The 22,302-nt window shown below is 38.9% G+C and overlaps 1 protein-coding gene across 1 annotated transcript in view; it reads left to right on the top strand.

Annotated features, from left to right (window-relative positions):
• Positions 1-13,078: 13,078 nt before the first annotated feature.
• SNTB1 (syntrophin beta 1) overlaps positions 13,079-22,302 on the top strand; it is a 184,154-nt gene continuing 174,930 nt past the window's right edge. The window contains exons 1-2 of the mRNA XM_017847512.1: positions 13,079-13,090; positions 20,570-20,856. Of these exons, the coding sequence (XP_017703001.1) occupies positions 13,079-13,090; positions 20,570-20,856 (299 nt within the window). The remainder of the gene's footprint in view (positions 13,091-20,569; positions 20,857-22,302) is intronic.

Below are 22,302 nucleotides of genomic sequence, written 5' to 3' on the forward strand. Positions count from 1 at the left end.
TGTGGTGGGCAAAAGAGAGTGTTTCAGAAATACAGGTGGAAGGTGCTCTTGGTGTCTGTGCTGAGCAAAAAAATAAATTCTGGTCTGGTAAACTGCATCCAACTCAGTTTGACCAAACAAGCCAAATTTACATGTTTCTGGTATGGAAAGACCTTAAATATACAAAGAATGTGATATGGAAGACACTAATTAATGAACCCCTTAATCCAAATATACTCTAGCCTATGACAGACTCTAGCCTCTTCTTGGCTCTAACACTCTCTTGTTCCTGGGTTTCCTCTTTTAAATAATAATTGTAAGTATTTTTATAGAGTCCTTTACAGGTAATAATGTACATTATCTCTTGTAATGCCTACATCAAATTATTATTAATGGGAATGAACTATAATTACACACCACAACTTGAGTGAATCTCAAACATGTTACACAGTGTGAAAGAAGCCAGATGTACACAAAAAAGTACATATTGTATGATTCAATATTTTTTTTTTTGAGATGGAGTCTCACTCTGTTGCCCAGGCTGGAGTGCAGTGGCACAGTCTGGGCTCACTGCAACCTCCAACTCCCAGGTTCAAGCGATTCTTGTGCCTCAGCCTCCCAAGTAGCTGGGACTACAGGCACCTGCCACTATGCCCAGCTAATTTTTGTATTTTTAGTAGAGATGGGGTTTCACCATATTGGCCAGGCTGGTCTCAAATTCCTGACCTCGCAACCCACCCACCTCAGCCTCCCAAAGTCCTGGGATTACAGGCATGAGCCACCATGCCCAGCCTGTATGATTCAATTTATAGAAAAATATAGAAAAAGCAAATCAGAAAACAGATCAGTAGCTACTTTTCCGTGGGGTGGGGTGACTGAAAAGGAACATGAGGGAAATGTCTAGACAGATGAAAATAAAACCTATGAAATGCATGTAATATGTATTTATCCAGACTGAAAGATGCATGTAAGGTCTGAGTACTTCACTCTATAGATTATGCCTGAATTTTTAAAAATATTATTTCTCTCAGGTGTATCTATAGATGAGGAGGCTGAACTTTAGAAAGATGAAATAAGTTGTCCATTCTCATGCAGCTCAAAGAGAGTGTACCTCAGCCCACATGATCCTAACTCTTTAGTTCAGGTTTTTCCACCTAAAACAATTTCCAAGAATGACAATATTTATATTACTCCACTATGGAGTCAATGCATTTTAGGTGCTTTTCCTCCTGGGAATAGAGATGAGTTTCTGAAACCACATGACAGGGTCCTGGCAATAGTAACCAGGAGAAGACGGTGTGCAGCATGTGTAATGGTTAATGCTAGTGCTGAATCATAAAGCCTGAGTTCCAATTCCCACTCTGCCACTTATTATGCAGCATAAGAAGTTGGGTGAGTCTACCTGCCTGAGATTCAGCTTCTTCATATGGAAAATAAACTGTAGTCAGACATAAATCTGATCATTCATGGACTGTTCGTAGTTGCCTATGAACTATCACTGAATGATTGCTATGATTGTTCTTCACAGTTTTGGTTAAAGGATGAATAAAAGCCCCTGTGGTATTAATAAGTTTACCATGTTATTACAGTGGCTTACAATGTGACATTTTTGTCTCCACTGAACTTTTCTAAGTTGTTACATAATTAATTTATCATCATATAAAAAATGCATATAAAATTAGACTTAATAGTGCTTCTATCCTTGACCTCCTTGTTTGGTAACAGGAATTGTTGAAAAATTCAGGATGGTGTGTACCTTATTCACTATATGAATAATGTCTATATATATATATTTTTTTGAGACCCAGTCTCGCACTGTCTCCCGGGCTGGAATGCAGTGGCGCGATCTCGGCTCACTGCAAGCTCCACCTCCCAGGTTCACGCCATTCTCCTGCCTCAGCCTCCTGAGTAGCTGGGACTACAGGCACCCGCCACCACACCCGGCTAATTATTTTGTATTTTTAGTAGAGATGGGGTTTCACCGTGTCAGCCAGGATGGTCTCGATCTCCTGACCTTGTGATCCGCCCGCCCCGGCCTCCCAAAGTGCTGGGATTACAGGCGTTAGCCACTGCGCCCGGCCTGTCATATATTTCTAAGTTCTGAAAGAAAATTCATTCCAAGTGTAATTCACTTATAAATCTACAATTCCATGAATTCTCAGTATGATTCACTGAAGTATGTCTTAATGTTTGTAAATGACTGCAAACTTGGAAGGAAGCATTTCTTGGAAGTAATTAGAATATTATGTGTATAATGCGGGTGGACTTTCTTAAAGCAGAAGATTCCATTTAAAACATATGTGAGTATTACCTAAGGATTTAAAAAAGAAAAGCAAATGAGTGTTTTCTTTTTTATATTGACAAACAAGATACACTACTCTAAAGGCAAAGTTTGTTTTTTGGGTTCTGCTCCTGTTACAATTGATAGCATGTTAGACTACAAATATTTTATTATGTTCGAGGGTCCTCAGAGCCTGCTTAAGTCAAAAATCCTGCATGACTTGTAGGCTTGTCCAATGAGGTCATATACTTAAATATGCATTATCTGTTGAACAGAAAAGAAAAAGGAATGAAGAGTTTAGACCCTGACAGAAAGTAAAACACTTGTATTTTTTCGTGCAGAAATATGTTGAATTCTTTGGTGCAAAACACCTGACGGCCTGCACAGCTACTGTTTACACAGTAAACAGTCTTGCATGGAGGGAAGTGAGGAGGCCCAGGACAATGGATAATAAGAGTGTTCATCTGCAACTCACAGCCAGGATTTCCCATTTAGCTAACCCAGAGCTTTGATCTGAGGGAGCTGTGAGGCCTTGAAATGTGTATGCTTTGCCTTAGGGCAACACAATTTAGAGTGTATAAAGATTTTTTTAGTGATTTTTTAAGTTATGCAATATTTAAAGGTGTTATTTACATTGAAATACTTCAAGTCCACTTTCAACCTGGAGGAAACTTAAGTTTCATACTTAGATTCAATTAACCATATCACCATTTAAACAACAACATGAATCATGAAGTGATTTGAGATTTTTTCCGGCTACTTGCCCCAAGCTTGTTAAAACTCTGGTTTTGTTTTCTGCCAGTGAATACCTGGGTTTCAATGTTCTACCACAGACAACACCAAAAAGTAGGGTTTTGTTTTGTTTTGTTTTTTTGGTTTTGGCACAAGCCAAAAAGATTTTGTTCTGGATTCTTCTCCAAGTGCAGGTCAATATGCCCTAAAATATTTTCTGGTGATTGTTTTGAGATTCTATCAGTACCCAGGAAGAGCTGCCTTTTAACACATTTCAGAATGTGTGCTACATATCCTTTAATTTGATAATTTATATTGTTTTAGTCTATTTGTACTGCTATAACAGAATACCAGAGCCTGGGTCATTTATACAGAAAAAAAAAAAAAAAAATTATTTCTTGTGGTTCTGGAGGCTGGGAAGTCCAAGACTGAGCCAGCAGTAGGTTTGGTGTCTGGGAAGTACCTCATTCCCTGCTGCCAAGAGAGCACCTTGCTTTGTCCTCCAGAGGGGATGAATTCTGTGTCCTCACATGGCAGAAGGCAAATGGAGAAAAGGGGCCTAAGCTAGTTCCCTCCTGCCCTTGGTAAGGCACTAATCCATTCATGAGGGCAGAACCCTTGTGACCTAATCACTTCCTAAAAGGTTCCACTTCTTAATACTACCATAAAGAGGATTAAATTTCAACATGAATTTTGGAGGAGATGCATTCTAACCACAACAAGTGTTATCTAATTTAATAGCAAATTTGTACATTACATGATAACAGGCCCTGTGAGGCTTAGAGAGGTCAGGAAATGTTCCCTGTAGCCATTTGTGCAGCAATCAGCCGCATAAACTGAATTGATCTGACTCAAAGTCTGTGATCTTTTAGCTCAACTCTACTGGTACTCAAATAAGCCGATAAGCTTCCTGTTGTTTAGTTTGAGTTTTCCCTTCACAACACCCACAACCTCCGCCCCCTTCTTCCCTGCTCCAAGATTAGATCAGGGAACATAGATAGTGTTTTAGAATAGGAGGAAGGGTTTAAGTCATCTGTTCAGTTTAACATCTATTTCCCTTTTGAGCTTTGATGTCTGCCTTTTGCCCTTTTGCTTGCCCCTGGGCTGTCTGCGGAAAAGGTGGGGGGATAGTGAGGATATGGATAACTTGCAACATAAGAAAATGGCTCTAGGTTGTTACATACCTGCCATCTCCCTCTGTCCTTGTTCTCTAGTTTTCTTCTGGGAGGTTTGCCTTGGGCAGAAAGGGTAAAGGGAACTACTATTTATGGCATACTTTTTTTTTTTTTAATACCAGACACTTTACATATATCATCTGGTAAAATATACACAACCACCCCATGCTCTTGGTATTATTTTCTTCTTTTTCATGAGAAGAAATCTCAGGCTTAGAGAACTGTAGCAAGTTGTCCAGACTTCAAGGCTCTTTGGGGAGAAAAGATTCTAAATCAGATTTGATTCCAAAAGGCAGACTTTCACAGCACAGTAGGAAAGAGGAAAAGCTTTGGAATCAGGCTTGAATCACAACTTTGAGGCTGTAGGGTCTTAGGTAAGTTGTTTGACTTCTGTGTCTCCATCTGTAAACTGTTAATATAACAGTACTATCTCACAAGATGGTCGTGCAAATTAAAAGACATAATCTATGTAAAACCCTAGACATTTAGTTAGCGCTTAATAAGTGCTAACCATTACGATCATCATGTAACATCTCCTTCCACTGGAACTGAGATGAAACTCTGACCAATTTCCAAAGCTTCAGACTCATAATTCTGCTGTCTGTTGACCTCTATCTCTTCATGGATGCTCTATCCACAGCTCAAACCTCACATCTCCAAAACTGAAATAGTTCATTCTCATCCCAGAAGCTTGTATTTCTTCCCATATTTTGAATTGCTGTCTGCCTAATTTACCAAGGCAGTTTCCCTGATTTTATAGAATAGGAAATTTAAAACACTAGAGTGTTAAATGATTTGCTAACAACTACTCAGAAAATTAGGAACCCAGCCATGATGGAAATTCAGGTATTAACAAGTTCTAGGTGCTTTATCCTACACCTTGTTTCATTCCTCCTTCCCTCGTTCCCTTTCTCCCTCCTTCCTTCCTTTCCACCCTTCCTTCCATTTTTTCACTCTCTCACTTATTCATTCATGCATTCATTTGTTTAACATTTTAAACCTTCCAATCCTTATACATTGAATTGCTTCTTCTTGTCATTTAGCACAGCCTAGGACTTCCAGTGCAACATTATATAGAGGGATAATGAGAGGGTATTGTTAATTCAGTCCTGATTTTCAAGGAGATGCTTATAGCATTTCCTTATTCAGAGTGCTTGATGTCAGTTTGGTTTTATTTCTAGTGGACAGTCTTTATGAAGTTAAGGAAGTTACCTTCTATTTCTGGTTTACTAAGGGGTTCTTTTGTTTACTATAACTGTCTATTAAAGTTTATAAAATATAAAATGAATTTTCCTCACTTAACTAGTCATATACTTTTCTCCTTTCATCTGTTAATATACTGAATGCCAGTAATACATTTTCTAATATTGAATCAAACTTGCATTATTCACATAGTCCAAGCTTGGTCATGCTGTACTACTGTCTTCTATATATATTGTTGGACTTGGTTCACTGATATTTTGTTTGGCATTTGGGATTTATGTTTATATTTAGGAAAATGGATGGGCAATTTTCCTTTAAAAATTTTCCATGACTTCTTTTGTTATTAAAGTTATATTAGCTTCATGGAATAATTTGGGGAGACTCTTTCTGTGTCTAGTCTCTGGAATAGTTTGATTAAGATTTGAATAAGCTATTCTTTAACAATTTGGTAGAATTCACTAATAAGCTCTGGTTCTAGTATTTTTTCTTTTTAAACCACCCCCCCCCCCCGTTTTTCTTTAAATTAAAGAATAAATTTTTAAATTCTTTTTAAAGAATTTTCCCATTCCTTTAAGAGTTACAAGACTACCCATGCTCTCTATTTTCTTAGGTCAGTTTTGTTAAGTTTATTTTTTTCTAGGAATTTGTGCACTCCAGGTTTTCAAACTTATTACCATAAAACTGTCAAAAGTATTCTTTTATGTTTTTGAGATTATTTACTAGTTTAATCTCTATTATATCTGATGTCATTTCCCCTTTTGTTTATAATACAAATTTTATGTCTATTTTTTTATTTTCATCAATGTGACAGTTTGTATGTTTTTTAGTATTTCGTGTATGACCTTTAGATTTTTTATTTTGGCACATGTGGAATATTTTGATAACATCAATTCTGATATAATTATCACAGAGTATGTTTATTAATTTAATCCCCTTTTCCAATATCCATAGATTTTCCCAGCATCAATAGCAATTCATTGCTTATTAACCACAATAATCTAGCTCATGTCTTCATGTTACCTGAAGTAGATGTATTATTACATCTGTGATTATGGTGAAAGGGATTTTCAAATTAGAGTTAGAAGATGTGGGATCAAATTCCAGGTCTGGTGCTTACTTGCAGTAAGATATTTAAAGTCTCTGAACCTCAATTTGCCTACCTTTTATTGTTACATTTTCTATAGGTTTATTTATTGAAAGAGTTGTATCCATTCACTGATGCTCACCATCATTCCTTTCCTACCTTTTCAAAAAAACAACAAAGCCCCAACTATCTTGACTGCTGCGCCTCAAGTGAAGCTTCTAGGGGTTTAGCATTAAATCTTGTGAGGTTTTATTCTTCTGACTCTGAGAGTCAGATCCTTAAAGCTTGCTTAGGCCTTTCCTCTGTCAATGTGATCTAATTCTTCGGAATCACTCTCCTAAGAAAGTATGAGGCAAGGCTAAGCTAAGTTTGTCCTCTTGGAGAAAATCCAATGCAGAAGCCCAGTAAAGTCATATTGAGCTGAGTCCTAAAGGCATCAGTTTTATGGAGCAAGATGTGTTTGTGTGTGCACATATGTTTGGGGAGGAGGTAAAATTTGATGGGGAAAGTTGTTAGGCTTTCACTCTCTGGGTCATGGAAGTCTCAAAAAAATAGACGCATAGTCAGATTCTAAAAGGCCTTGCAACTTAAGCATATTTCAGATGAGGGTGACAATAAGCATGCAATGAGATTGCGTGCAAGGAAGTGCTATAAAGCACTTTCAAAATAGAAGGTATCCATAGCATTATCTAGTCTGACAGACTCTGATGTTTCAAAGAACCCCTCACCTTCTACCTTACCTTCAGATGCCTCTACAAGTACTTTAGATTTGCAGCATATTTGGAGTAAGGTGGAAAAATGTCATACCATTCTTGACTCTACCCCTGGTAATGATATTTAGTTTACTTAATGTGGTTTCCTTTGGAAAAGTTTTATGACTCTGGACTTCTGTCACTGAAAAATAGCTGCAAATTTACTGAGCCCCAAGTTTGATTTGCAGGATGTTATTATGAAGCTACACCTGGAATAATAGAGTTTTATCTTCCAGAGATACCTGTAAGGGGCAAGAGAGAGACACACTTCCTGCTTTTGACGTAAAGTTTCATTCACATGTGATTTCTGTCCAGCAAGGAGTAAAAACAATATTTGGAGTTGAGCATTCAGACATCCTTTCTGCATGTTACTTACTTCCTATCTTCAGATGTCAGAGTATAGCTGTTAAAATAGTTACTTTATTTTCCCAGGGAAGAGAAATTATGATTATTTTTGATGGTGACGGCCTTGCTGGCAAATTAATCCAGGTCCTCTCAGGACTTACTAATATCTGATGAATAAATTTTAGACTACCTTTTGTGTGTATTGAATCATATTCTGTAGAAATTTTGGTATTTTAACTTTGTATGCCTTTTCTGCCTGGCATGATTATAAAATTCTCAGAAGCAATAACTTGTATATCCAGTTGATTATCTATCCTGCAATGTCTAGTCCCACACAATGCACAGAGTAAGTGCTTAATTTATGTGCAAGAAATGAATGAAAGAAATGATACTTTCAAGTACTTTTTATTTTGACAGTTCCAAGAGTCAGAAAAGAGACATCCTTGCAATGCATTTTCTCATTGAAATTTCATAGCAACAATAACAGCAATGACATAATAGCAATATTTAAATTTGAGTGATAAGCATGTGCTAGATACTGTTCTAAGGGCTTTGTATACATTTTTTGAAATTATTTAATCTTTGTAACAATCCTATGAGATAGGTGCTGTTATTATCAGGTAAGGAAACTGAGGTACAGAGACGTTATATACCTTCTTAAAGAAGTCCACCTTGCAAATGGAAGATTTGGGATTCCAACCCAGATGCTCTGACTCTAGAGCTCGTAGTTTAAACCACTACACGATGTTGCCTATCTAAGGAAGACATTGTGCTCCTCATTATACAGATTCGGATTCTAAGACCCAGATAGCTTAACAAATTGTCCCATTGTCACACTACTAATATGTAGCTAATAAACATATAATAATGAAGAAATGTACAGCACAATTTTATGCTTGGTAATGTATCTGTGAATCGATCTCACTATATTGGAGTCTGTGGATTAGGCATCTCAATTAACCACATTCCAGAAGAAATCACAGAATATGGCAACTTGAAGAGATTTTAGAAACAATCTGCTCTTCCACAAAGTAGAATTATTTTCTGCAATGTGGCTGGGAGATAGCTCATCCAGTTTCTGCTTGAAATGTCACTAGCATAGGGAAGTCACCACCTCTCAGTCTTTTCTTATATTGAACTAAAATCTTACCCCTGTTGATTGTATTCATTGATCATGGCTCTATTCTGCAGACATACACAAAGTGAAGTTAACCCAATCCCCAGTTATTAAGTCCTGTAAATTGTTTTTCTAGGTTGAATAACTTCTAATAATTGCAGTGTATCTTTCAGTGTTTACTATCCCAAGTTTCTTGTAGATTTTTACTTACTCTGACTCATTTAATCCTCACAACAGTTCTATAAGTGAGTTAAAGAACAAACATGTGGGGAAACCAAGTAATTTGCTCAGGACCACAGAGCTAGGCAATGGAAGAGCTTGGAATCGGATCCTAGGGTCAGACAGTTTATGCACTTCACTCTTTTGTGCTAGTGTCTCTCATTTAATGTATGGTTTAATTATTTCCTGAGCCTTTCAACAAGCTGATCACCTGCTTTACCCTCATTTAAACATCATCTAACCTGTTAGAGCTTCAGGTATGGGCTGATCAAGGAGGCAAAGAGAAGGACTTCTCTCTCCTTTTCTGAATGCCATACTTCTGTCAGTGGAGCCTAATATCCTACTACTTTATTATGGGAATCATAGCCATGGAAATCCCTAGAATCTTTATTCTTATCAATAGCTTTAACACAGTTCTCCCTGTCCTACATGTTACAGAGATTTTTATTTTGAATATGCAATGATAGAACTTTCTACTTTATCTCTATTATATTTCATCTTTCTATTTAGTGCCCATGTGAAACTCTTAAAATCTCAATGTTGTCATTGTAAGCATTAGGTAGCCCTCCCAGAAGCTATCTAGTAACTTGAAGTAATAAAAACAACACCTATTATGCACCTCATCTATTAGATTCAACAATTTCCACCTTCAGGTTTTGAAGGAGTGTGGGCCGGTTGCTTTATAATATCTAGATGTCAAATGAGCAAGATCCTGGTAGTTCCAGCCTCTTTTTGTTCTGGCTTATCTTTTTTCTTTATGAAAACACAAGCATTGATGTTTTATCAGTTTATGAGATGATGAAAAGAAAATGCTGCAGATTAAAAGTTTTTTTTTTTTTTTTTTTTTTTTTTTTTTTTTTTTTTTTGACACAAAGTCTCATTCTTTTGCACAGGCTGGAGTGCAGTGGCATGATCATAGCTCACTGCAGCCTCAACTTACTGAGCTCAAGTGATCCTCCTGCTTCAGCCTCCTAAGCAGGTAGGGCTACAGGTGTACACCACCATGCCTGGATAATTTTTTAATTTTTATTTTTGTAGAAATGAGGTCATGCTGTATTGTTCAGGCTAGTCTCTAACTCCTGGCCTCAAGCAAGTCTCTCACCTCATACTCCCAAAGTGCAGGAATTATAAGTGTGAGCCACAAAGCTCAGCTAAAAGATGTTTTTAAAAACATGACTTCGAAAATTGTTGTGGTTGTACAAACAGGTTTCAGGCATGAACATTTGTATATGTGTAGAGGCAGCATCCAGGATACAAGAAAAAAGCATGGTAAAGTGATTGGAAGTCGAGGGTGTAGAGCTAGACACCCTCAGTTCAAATCTCAGCACTGCCAGTTGCTACCATGTGACCGTGGGCAAGTCACTTCAGTTCTCCATGCCACAATTTTCTTTCTTATAAGGTAGGCATAATAGTATGCCTACCTCATAGGATTGCTCCCTAATGAGCATACTTTACACATTTAGAGCCAGGTCCAACACATGATAAGTAACCAATAATTGCTAGTTGTTGTTATTGTTCTAAAGCTGGAGTTGGCAGACTACAGCCCATGGGTCCAACCTGGCCTTCTGCCTGGTTTAGTGAATGAAGTGTTGTTGGACTGCTGCCACACTGATGTATTTGTGTAGAATCTGTGACCTCTTTGTGCATCAACGGCAAAATGAAGTTATGACAGAGACTCTAAGGTCCACAAAGCTCTCAGCATTTTCTCTCTGGCTTTTTACAGAAAACTCTTGCTACCTCCATTTTACGGGATAGAATGCAGGGTTCCTGACCCTCATCTGTGACTCCTTGGTCTTGTAACCTTAGGCAAGAGACTGATATTCTCTGGCCTCTGCTACTTGATCTGTAACAAAGATGGTTATGAGACTGCTCCTAGAGAACAACTCTGAGAAATTGGCCGCACACGGTGGCTCACGCTTGTAATCCCAGCACTTCGGGAGGCCAAGGCGGATGGATCACTTGAGGTCAGGAGTTCGAGACCAGCCTGGCCAACATGGTGCAACCTTGTCTCTACTAAAAATACAAAAATTAGCCAGGCATGGTGCTGTGCACCTGTAATCCTAGCTACTCAGGAGACTGAGGCAGGAGAATCGCTTGAACCCAGGAGGTGGAGGTTGCAGTGAGCCAAGATCATGCCACTGCACTCCAGCCTGGGCAACAGAGCCAGACTCCATCTCAGAAAAAAAAAAAAAAATCTGAGAAATTATATTATGGAGATTGTATTTGTTGTTCATTTGCTCACTAATTCCATGTTTTGTAGCCAGACATTTGTGCTAATTGCACGTCCCTGAGTCTTTATTTTTTCTGACAGTAATGAGTACTTTCTATGTGCTAAAAACACACTTCTAAGCCCTTTGTGTGTGTTAACTCATTTAATCCTCATAACCTTATAACAATTCTCTGAGGTAAGAACGGCTATGCATCCTCATTTTTCACATAGAAAAGTGAAGCTATCAAAAGGGTAAGGAAATGTTCCCAAGCTTACGTAGTTAGGAGGTGGCAGAGCTGGGATGTGAACTGTATAGTCTGGCTCCAGAGTCTAGAGTTTGTAAAGTAGTCACTCAACTTTGAAGACCTTATGGTTTTACTAGAGAGACCTATTATGCAAACAATTGCATATAAATATAAGGGTTTTAAAAATATTGGTAAGCTGATCAGCACAGTGCCTGGTATGGAATAAGCCATCATCACGATGTTTATGGTCCTGATGCTGTTGGTATCAGTGGAAGCTACTACAAAGCACAGCTCCTGTTTAAGGGAGGCATGCCTGGAGGTGTCAGGAGCACTTTGAAAAGGAGGTCTTACCCAGCATGAGGTTTAAAGGATGTAGGGAGTTTTCCAGAAAGGTTTCCACATGGAGGAAACTGCATGTGGAGAACAGAGGCAGGAGAGAACATGGCATGTTCAGAGAATTAAACAGTACTTCTCTGTGGCTTGTGTGTGAACCATGGAGAACAAGTCAGCTAAGATTAGGTCAGGAAGTAGGCAGGTGCCAGATGGTGAATGGCTCTGTGTAAACGGGGACAGGCTCCTGTCCTCTAGTGCATGTCAGTTTCTGAGCAATGCCCTATATTGTCTGAGTGTTTAATGTCTCCACCCTATGCTGCAACAGGCACATGTGTACTGGAATGCAAGCACCTTAAGGGTGGGGAGCCAGTCTGTCTTATTCCCTGTGACTATTCCAATACTCAGGGCCCTCCCTACAGCAAGAGCTCATTAAACATTTGTTGAATTAATTAATAACTAAACCAATCGTTGTGCTCTGTATGGATGTAAGATTACTCATGAGATGGGATACTTTCTGCGGGTACATTGCCTTACTTTAGCGTCATTTATCTTGCTTTGTTGAAGAATCAAGGTAGGTCACATTGAATGAGTGGATTAGTCTAAAATAGGATAATTTTGAGATAATCTTTTCTTTGGAGGCCAAAGATTACTTAACAAATTCATACCTAGTTAATTTTACTTTCGACTCTACATTTTAAAGCTCAGTCCCTTCTCCAAGAATGTCCCATGACTTCTTCAGAACATTTTGACCATCCTTCAAGTGCTTCTTCCCTTCAAGATGTATTTATGCCAGGATTCAGCTGGCAGAATGAAAGTAAAATAAATATTGGTAACTGAATGAAAATAATGATTCTTCTAGATCATGCTGCCAAACCTAAGAAAAACTAACTTGAGAACATAATCTCAATGTGGGCTTATATTCCTATTTGTCAGGTGCCTGTAGGGTTTGGTTAAAAAGTCAGAAGACACATCTGCTTAAGGCCTCTGTCTAGAATTTGGCACACATTTGAACAGGGCTATTTCTTGGTGATGACATAAATAGCAAGATGAGGTAAGACACACTTTTTTTTTTGTAATATTGTCAGAAAAGGCAGCTTCCCAAGGAATCAGAGAATGCTTGAAGGGTAGGGACCTTATTTCCCTCCTTTGACAGGCAAAGAAAATGAGATCCAGATAAGGGAAGTGACTTGCCCAGGGCTGGAGAGCTAATTAGTGGCGGAGCTGGAACTGTAATCCAGGTCTCAGACTCCCAGGGCCAATTCTCTTTCCTCTGCATCGTTCAGCCTCTCGAGACATTAGCTATAACTTCTGAGAAACGTATTACTTCTTTCATCATTTCTTGGTCTTTTTGAAAATATTGATGATCTCTCTCTGCATCTTTCCTCTCTAAGATGACCTGGGAAAATGCCGTTGAGGGTAAATCTTATATTACATTTTGTTGGCAAGTCCCACTGTCACCAGCCTGTCCCCAACTTGAACATTTCACCAAAAGTCTGAATACCCAGGTTTCCTACCTCCAGCTAATCCCCTTTCTCCTTAATCAGATTTTTCAAACTGCACATTTGTGTTTACATCCTCTAAAGCAATGAATTTTTTTTCCCCTTCCTATAATCTGGAAATTCTTTTTTTGTTGTTGTGTTTGTTTTTATTTTTAAGAAAACTTGAATATATCAGATGGACTTTCTGGCTCCTTAGAAACTAGTCTGGTAGGAGAGTTGATTGGATTTGCCTAAAGCATTTCCTCATTAGTAGCCTGCGTGCTGCTTTTTCTTTCAAATGTCATCTGGCCAACCCAACAAAGATTTAATTGTGGCAACTTGGAGCCGTAGCAGACTTGGGTTTTACTGAATGCTCTTTTGAAATCTTCACAACTGCCTGTCCTTCAAATGAAAAACACAAACATATTGAAAGTGGCTTGGTGGATTATTGGTTTGAAGACCACTTCTTACTTCTCTCCACCCCTTTTCTTACAACTGAAGATTGGAATTTTAATTGCTAAACCACAGCTTTTAAATCACGATGCCCAAAAAGGGCATGGTTTATTAATTAGTTCTGATTACTAGGCACCCTGAACCTGGGCCTGGCTGCTTCTAATCAGTTTCAACAGCTCTTTGCCTGAAATCACTGCCGGTAAGCACATGGAGGTGTAATTATGCAGACGCTAGTGGTTCAGTTCTGCCAGGTTAAACCCTATATTATGAATACATATTATAGTGTCTTAAAAGGCATTTATTGAAATGCCATAGTTGAACAGTCCAAGCTTACAAAATCAAACTCTCTCATGTTACAGGCAACAGCCCCTTAATTGGATGTTTCCTCCCAGCACATAAAAATATTGACTTAAATACACGCGCGCACGCACGCACACACACACACACACAAACACACACAGTTTTTTTTTTTCAGAGTGAGAATCAGTATTGCTTCCTGATTGAATCTAAGGACTCTAGGGCCAGTCTGCCTGGATTCATCTCGTGTTTCTGCCATTTTCCAGCACTGTGACTTTGGGCGAATGACCTAACCCCTCTCTATTGTAGGGTCTTTGGTGAAAGGGGGATGATTATAATGCCTATATTGTTGTGAGGTTCAAATGAGTTAGCACACAAAAAACACTTAGCAAAGTATATGGAACATGGTCATCATTTTTTAAATGATTGCTCTAACACATTTATTTGTATTTATGTGTTATAAAATCTATTTATGCTAAGTCCTCAGAGAATTAGGAATGCCTTCCTCTGGAAAAAGCTGAGTTGTCTCCAGATATTTATTCTCTTCATTTTCCACAGTAATAGCCACCTCTCCCTACCATTTTTAGCTGGGTGGACAAAGAGCTGTCAAGAATAAAAAAAAAAATTATTTTCCACCTAGAAGTGGCCATGTGAGTAAGCTCTGGCCAATGGGTTGTGTGTTAATCCATTTTGCATCGCTATAAAGGAATACCTGGGCCTGGGTAATTTATAAAGAAAAGAGGTTGAACTGGCTCACGGTTCTGCAGGCTGGACAGGAAGCATGGTGCCACCATCTGCTTGGCTTCTGGTGATGCCCCAGGGAGCTTTTACTCGTGGTGGAAAGCAAAGGGAGAGCAGCACATCATATGGCAAGAATGGGACAAAGAATGGGGAGGTCCCAGACTCTTTTAAATAACCAGATCTCAAGTGAACCAACTGAGTGAGAACTCACGCATTACCAAGGGGATGGTGCTAAGCCATTCACGAGGGATCTATCCTCATGATCCAATACCTCCCACCAGGCCCATCTCTAACACTGGAGATTACATTTCAACGTGAGATTTGGAGGGGCTAAATATTTAAACCATATCAGGTTGTAAGCAGAAATAGTGTGTCAATATCTGAAAAGTGGCCTTAAAGCAAGAAGGATCGTGTGTTTTTCACTTCTTTGTCCTTCCTACTAATGGGAATTTGGTTGCGATGGCTGGAACTCAGCAGACATATTGGATCATTAGACAGCATACCAAGGATACAGAGCAGTCAGGAAGCAGAAGCCTGCGTCCCTGACAACTTCAGCGAGCAGAGCTGCCCTAGCAGCCCTTTTCTTTCACTCTAGACTTTTGACAAACAAATGACAAACTCCTGTATTACTTAATACACTGATGTTGGCCGCCTATTGTAGATAAATCTATTCTTAGGCAACACCTTCCCTTCCCTGAATTAGATGATATCCTAACTACGTTGATTGCCAGGTGTAGAAATTCCAGAACACTAACACACAGAGAACCACGAAGGTTTCACACACTCTATTTCCAATTAGAGCCACTACTTTATCACACCCAAGCATGGCTACCCTTCTTTCACTCCCTGCCTGGGGCTGCTTAGTCTAAGACCTCAACTGGTGATTGGAAACAGGAGTGCTTGGCAGTAGAATTATGTCTACAATTGATAGCCAACCCTTGTAAAAATGACTTGGAGTCTCTTCCAGCAAGAAGGGCCATCTTCACCATTTTATTACTTCCTCTGTACCAGAAATTATGGGTTCTTGGAGAAATCCAACGTCAATCTTCGTTTGCTTTTTTTTATTATACACAGTAACAAACTTCTCCATTTTCTATACATACCAACAAAAATCAGGACTCCTGGACAAAGGGATTTTAAGAACGGATATGTGGATGTTATTTATTCTCCCTCAGGATAGATATGAAAAAAACTACCAGGACCTCAGTATATCTTCTTTAGGAACAGGAATGATAGTCTTTTAGCCTCATTTAATTCCTTGAAATTGAAAATTTGTTTTCTGGAGATTTCAAGACTCCTTTAGGGATTTTGCTAAGATTTCCTCCCAATACTAGTGAAAAGCAGAGGTGATAACTAAAGCTCTCAGAAGAAACACAGAAAAACCTAAGCCATTGCCCTATCCAAAGTATAAAGAAGAATGATACCTTATTTCTATTTTTCTTGGTGGTGAAGTTCACAGGCGTTGTTCAGCAAAGCCAAATTAGGTTTCTTGAACTTATGGGTTGGTGTCTTGGCATCAGGAAAATTCTTTGGCTCTGCCATATTCGCTATACTCTACCTTTCTGAGGGTCCAGTTAAACAGATTTAGATTTTCTTACTTTATCCTTCACGTCTGTTCATCTGTATCCCATATTTTGCATCTTTTTGTATATTTGTGCTACGTTCTATAAAAATTTCTTATCTACAGTTCCGTAATTCATTCTTCTGACATGTCTATCTGTGCAAGTTTCAATTCTGGTAATATTACTAAACATTCTGTTTGGTTCTTTTTATCACTACGTTAAATCACTTTTAAAGAATTTCTAGAAGATTCTCTCAAGCTTTCATTTGTCTCTGTAAACATACTATAGCTTTGTAGTATGTGTGAGACTTACTGCTGTCAGGCCAGGCGTGGTGGCTCACGCTTGTAATCCCAGCACTTTGGGAGACTCAGGCAGGTGGATCATGAGGTCAGGAGATCGAGACCATCCTGACTAACATGGTGAAACCCCGTCTCTATTAAAAAAATACAAAAAATTAGCCGGGTGTGGTGGCGGGCACCTGTAGTCCCAGCTACTCAGGAGGCTTCAGGAGTGTCTGAGGCAGGAGAATGGCGTGAACCTGGGAGGTGGAGCTTGCAGTGAGCCAAGATTGTGCCACTGCACTCCAGCCATGGCGACAGAGTGACACTCCATCCAAAAAAAAAAAGAAAAGAAAAGAAAAGAAAAAAGACAGTGCTGGTTCTTGCACGTGGTATGTTGTTTCCTTGTGTGCAACATTTTCTTTGATTCGTATGCCTGCTCATTGCCTTTTAAAATGATTCATAGGGATTCTTTGAAGCTTAGGATGAAGTTGCCTTCCTCCAGAAAGGACTTGCATTTGATTCTTCAAGGCCTCTAGAGATTTGTCGAGCTTGAGATTTCCTTAAATCAGTTTTAAGATTTAACATAAGCACTCATATCATCTACTTACTTCCCTTCCTCCTGGCTTAAACTTTTAATAATGGACAATTTCTTATTATACCTCATGGACAGCACAGTTCTTAGCACATGAAAACTGACTGATAAGTTTTGACCGAATGAGTGAAATTTTTAAATTATCACACCTACCTTATATTTTCTGTCTTTATTTTCAATTGGCCAGTTAAAAGGATTACTATATGCAGAATATTACTCCCAATGGGATATCCCTTCTTCAAGGCAGTGCCATGTCTTCTCTCCTTTGGAAATTCCCCTAGTGCTGTGTCACATAGGCAACGGTTACTTGGCAAATATTTGCTTCCAGGCTAAGACTTGCTATACTCCTCATGCTTCTTCCCAGGAATGGATAAAGCCACACATTTCTGGAATTCCTCCTGCCTTATATGGAGATTTAGAGTGTTGCTTGGGTTATCTCTGACAAAAACCCCTATGGCCCTGGAAATGGTGGATACTTCTAATCTTTTCTCTTAAGTACACCCAATCTCACCTTCCAGGAGTTCTCTCTAAAGCTAACCTTTGATTCTGCCACTCTCTCACTCACAGATCACCATAACTATCAGGACTGCCTGTAGAATAAAGCTCAAACCTATTAGCTTGTCATTTGCATCCTTCATCTAGGTGGTTGGCCAGATCTCATGAGAAAATATTATCTCTGGGAAATCAAATTCTAGCTACACCACTTACTAGCCATGTAACTTTACGTAAGCTAAAATTCTGAGCATCAGTGTGCTGATGTATACAATAATACTAACCTATAAGAGATTACCTATGTCAAACTGCTAGTGTTCACTTGAATTAGAATAGCCCTACAAGGCATTTCTTTCCAGCAGGTCTTAAAGAGATAGCAATATTTTTCTTATATAACTCGTGGACACATGGACGCTCAGTAAATAAAAGATACCTTATCCATACCTTTTCTAGACCTTAGTTTCCTTGTATATAAAATGAGGCCTTAAATGGTCATTTGAAACTTAAAGTGGGAAGATATGTAAAGCACCTGATTCAATACTTGGCACATCATTAAGTATATTGCAAATGTCCTTTCTCTATCCTTCTTCCAAATTGAGACCCGACTTACCTTTTCTATGGAATTGCAATAAAAATTATAAAACAGAGCATGTTACCTAAAGAAAGGATTATTATTCTTATCTCTACTTTTTAAAGTCCTAGCTACTCTTCAAGGCCAAATTCAAATGCCACCTTCTCCATGAAGCATTCCTGGATTCTCACTCCTGCAACACTCATCCCTACTCCACTCAGAAGCATAATAATGCAATCAAAGGAAAATCTTCAACTCATCTTAGCTGATACTTGAATTTTCTATATTTCCACTAGTATAATTCTACAATATACAAAGCTAAGCAGTGTTCTAGCTTCTACTAAAATGGTTTCCCAGATGAAAAAGTTCAGGATCTTCTAAAGAAGTATATTTATTCCAGCCTCAGACAGCTTAAATATGTCCCCCTAAATTTCTGCATTTGCTCGTGGGTATGTCTGTGTTCCTCTTTAAATATTTTGCCCAGAAATAAATAATATTTATTAAAATACACAGTCCATGAATAGTATTTCTCCTTCTGTAACTGCAACCTGTGCTAACAGGTTTGGAGCAACCATGGAGCTCTTTTCTCCTAATTGCACTTATATTCAATCAAAACCCTGAACTTTTCTTTGACAATATGTTGGTGTTAAATGACTGCTCCTCTGTCTTGTATTAATACATCTACTTTTGATATGATTGAGTCCCTCAATAAAGGTCCATATTACATGCATCTGGGTATATTTGAACTGCTGATTAAATTTTTGTGAACCTGAACTCTTTCATGCTCCTAGATCCTTTTTTTAATGGGTTCTTCCAAGGCATTTTATTCCTTTTATAAAACATAGCTCATTCTACTTTGTGCCATAGTTTGTGTACTTTGTCTTATGTCCTATCTTAGGTGGGTTTCTGAGAAGCAGAGCATCCGTCTGGGTGATTGGGTAGTGACTTTGCAGCCTCTGAAGCTTAGCGACTTCTGTTGAGCCAAGATTGAGGAGCAGCTATGAGTTGTTCTCACCCAACACACAGCAACTAGGCTATAGGAAAAGGGTCCTAGATGGGACACCAACAGCATCCACTCTAGTCACCCATGATTTTGTAACGCTGAGTATGGAGTGTATTGTTCATCTCTGTAGTCTCCATAATCCTGTTCATGTCTTGCATAGGGAAGCCACTAGTTGGTGGAACTGATTTGTCAAAGATCTGGAGGAAATGCCCCCTAGTTTGCTGTCATTCCAATTCACTGCCACTTGTAATAACAAACACCTGTGAGGGACTTAGCCCAATCTCCTCAAGCAGCAGAGAACCAGAGTATGTGGGTAACAGAGAGAAGAATATGCAAGTTTGTATTGCATGTTCCAAGAATCTCATTGCCCTGTCAACTCAAAAGCTGTCTGAGGACCAAATGCTCAAATTCAGAATAGGCAAAAATACTCCTTAATACCAAGGCAAACATATCAAAGAGCAGAACTTCAGTCTGCTCCACTTGGCTCATAAGCTATTTTTGTTTTCTTAAGTTATTTTTGTTTTCTTAAGCTTTATAAAGGTAATACACACATATGGTTAAACATGAAAATGATATAAAAGAGTAATAAATAAATAGTAAAAACCTATTTCTTAATTGTGGCTTTTATTTCCACTTCCCATAGCTAACTAGTGTTAACAATTTCTTATATTTCTACCCAGAAATAATTGTAGGCATACAAGCACATATATTTATGAATTTATATACAAAGATATTATAGTATATATATTGCTTTCTCCTTTTATCCCCACTAATAATAGATCTTACAGGTCTTTCCACATCAACACGTCTATCTATCTATCGATCGATCTATCTATCTATCTATCTATCTATCTATCTATGTAGATATATTTCATTTTTTAAATGATGATGTAGATGTCTTACAATTTATTTAATCTGTCCCTGTTTAATGGATATTTACATTGTTTCTAGTTTTCAGCTCTTACAAATAATTTTTTTGCTATTACACATTTTCTCCACTACAAAATGTGTTCTTATATGTATTTCTTTGTATGTTTCCTTAACACTATTAAATTGAAAACCCTATGATTGTTTCTCAACAGAAAAATGGCATCATGGGTAATGAATGTGGCCACCATATTCCTTACATCTATGTTGAATAATGTATATTTAGCCTAAGTTATACTTTCTCACTCTGTGCCCATGTTTTCAGCCTTTTTCCCAGAATGCAAAACTTAAAATCAGAAAATGTAAAAGTTGTCACAGTTGAAAAAAGCTAGACACAATTCTCAACTGTAGGACATCATAACAGCAAGTTCTAAGATCCACAGAGCTATATAATTTAAATAATAAGATAATTACCTTGCGTGGAACAGAAATTCGGAATCTCGTTGAGAATTTAAGAAGTTCAGTATTAAGAGCTTATCCAATTCAAGTCTATTTCAGAAACATAATCAGACTTTCCAGAAATTCAGCCATGATGTATTAAAAGCACTTATTATCTTTTTGCTTGCAGTGAAGTACATGCGAGAGGCCACGCCCTATGTGAAGAAAGGATCCCCAGTATCCGAGATTGGGTGGGAAACGCCTCCGCCTGAATCTCCTCGATTAGGGGGCAGCACCTCAGAACCCCCGTCATCGCAGTCCTTCTCCTTCCACAGAGACCGGAAAAGCATCCCCCTCAAAATGTGCTACGTCACTCGGAGTATGGCCTTGGCCGACCCTGAGAACAGGTAAACAGGGTCAAAACTCTCCGCTGTATTGAGCAGCTCCTTGACCTCTCAGGCTAAATGGGGGCTTTCACCAGGTTGCCCTCATGTTCTGAAAACACATCATGGCTTCCAAAGAAAAGCATGAAAGGGCCATGCTGAGAATTGTGTGTGTGTGTGTGTGTGTGTGTGTGTGTGTGTGTGTGTGTGTGTGTAAGAGAGAGAGAGAGACAGAGACAGAGAAGAGAGAATCTATACACTGAGCACTGGTTCTGGAAAGAGTTGAAGAACTAGAATCAGTATCCTAAATGTCTTCAGGGCTCATTACCAGTCCACATGACTTAGGCCAAGTTTCTTAAACCGCTTAACCTCAGTTTTGTCATCTCTAAGATGGGAATAATTGAAAGAGATGCTTTGTTGGGTTGTGAGAATTAAATTAGGAAATCCATGTGATATAGTTTGGATGTTTGTCCCCTCCAAATCTCATGTTGAAATGTGATCCCCAGTGTTGGAGATGGGGTCCAGTGACAGGTGTTTGGGTCATGGGGGCAGATCTCTCATGAATGGCTTGGTGCCCACCCCGACATAGTGAGTTCTTGCTCTATTAGTTCAAGTGAGAGCTGGTTATTTAAAAGAGCATGGCATACCTCCCCTCTCTTTCTTGCTCCCTCTCTTCCCATGTAACTTCTTGGCACCCCCTGCCCCTTCCACCATGAGTGGAAGCTCCCTGAAGCCCTCATCAGAAGCAGATGCTGGTATATAACCTGCAGAACCATGAGCCAGATAAACCTCTTTCCTTAAATTCCCCAGCCTCAGGTATTCCTTTAGAGCAATACAAAAGGAATTAATGCACCATGTAAGGTGCTCAGCACAGGAAAACCTTCCATGAATATAAGCTACAGTAATGTTTCTTATTAATGTTAGATAGTAATAAGCAAATTCACCCTACTAGGCCTCAGTGCTGTCAACTGTATACTTGGAGGGTTAGATGAGAGTTGCTTTAAGGCTATTTTCTACTTTAAGCATCTCTTTATGCTCAAGAGAGCAAAAGGAGTGGCTTTGGTCCAAGTCTGGAATGCTGTTGCCCAAAGTCGGTACATGACTTTGCATGCCACAGGCTAGATATATCACCCAACCCATGGCAATTATAAGGAATGCAGCCAAGAGGAAGTAAAATTCAGGGTCCCTCATCCCCCAGAAGTCTTACTTTAGCTCAGTAGAAGAGAAAACGTACATTTTAGGAGGAAAACAAGAGAAATAAAGAGAGTGAGGAATTGAGCCAGCAAATGGGGAATCTTGGTGACCTTTGCATCCACATTAAAGTGCTAAAAATAGGAACCGCTCGACTGGCCCTTATTTAGAATGTGTGTGGGACAGCTGCAACCCACCCGAATAGGAAGTATTTGGCTAGGCTCAGAGTTGCTGATGGGAGTAGGGGCAGGGAGAAAGTTGCTTCCTTGGCTCCCAGCT

The sequence above is a fragment of the Rhinopithecus bieti genome, unplaced genomic scaffold, assembly GCF_001698545.2.
Source record: "Rhinopithecus bieti isolate Rb0 unplaced genomic scaffold, ASM169854v2 scaffold_28066, whole genome shotgun sequence".
Classification (NCBI taxonomy): domain Eukaryota; kingdom Metazoa; phylum Chordata; class Mammalia; order Primates; family Cercopithecidae; genus Rhinopithecus; species Rhinopithecus bieti.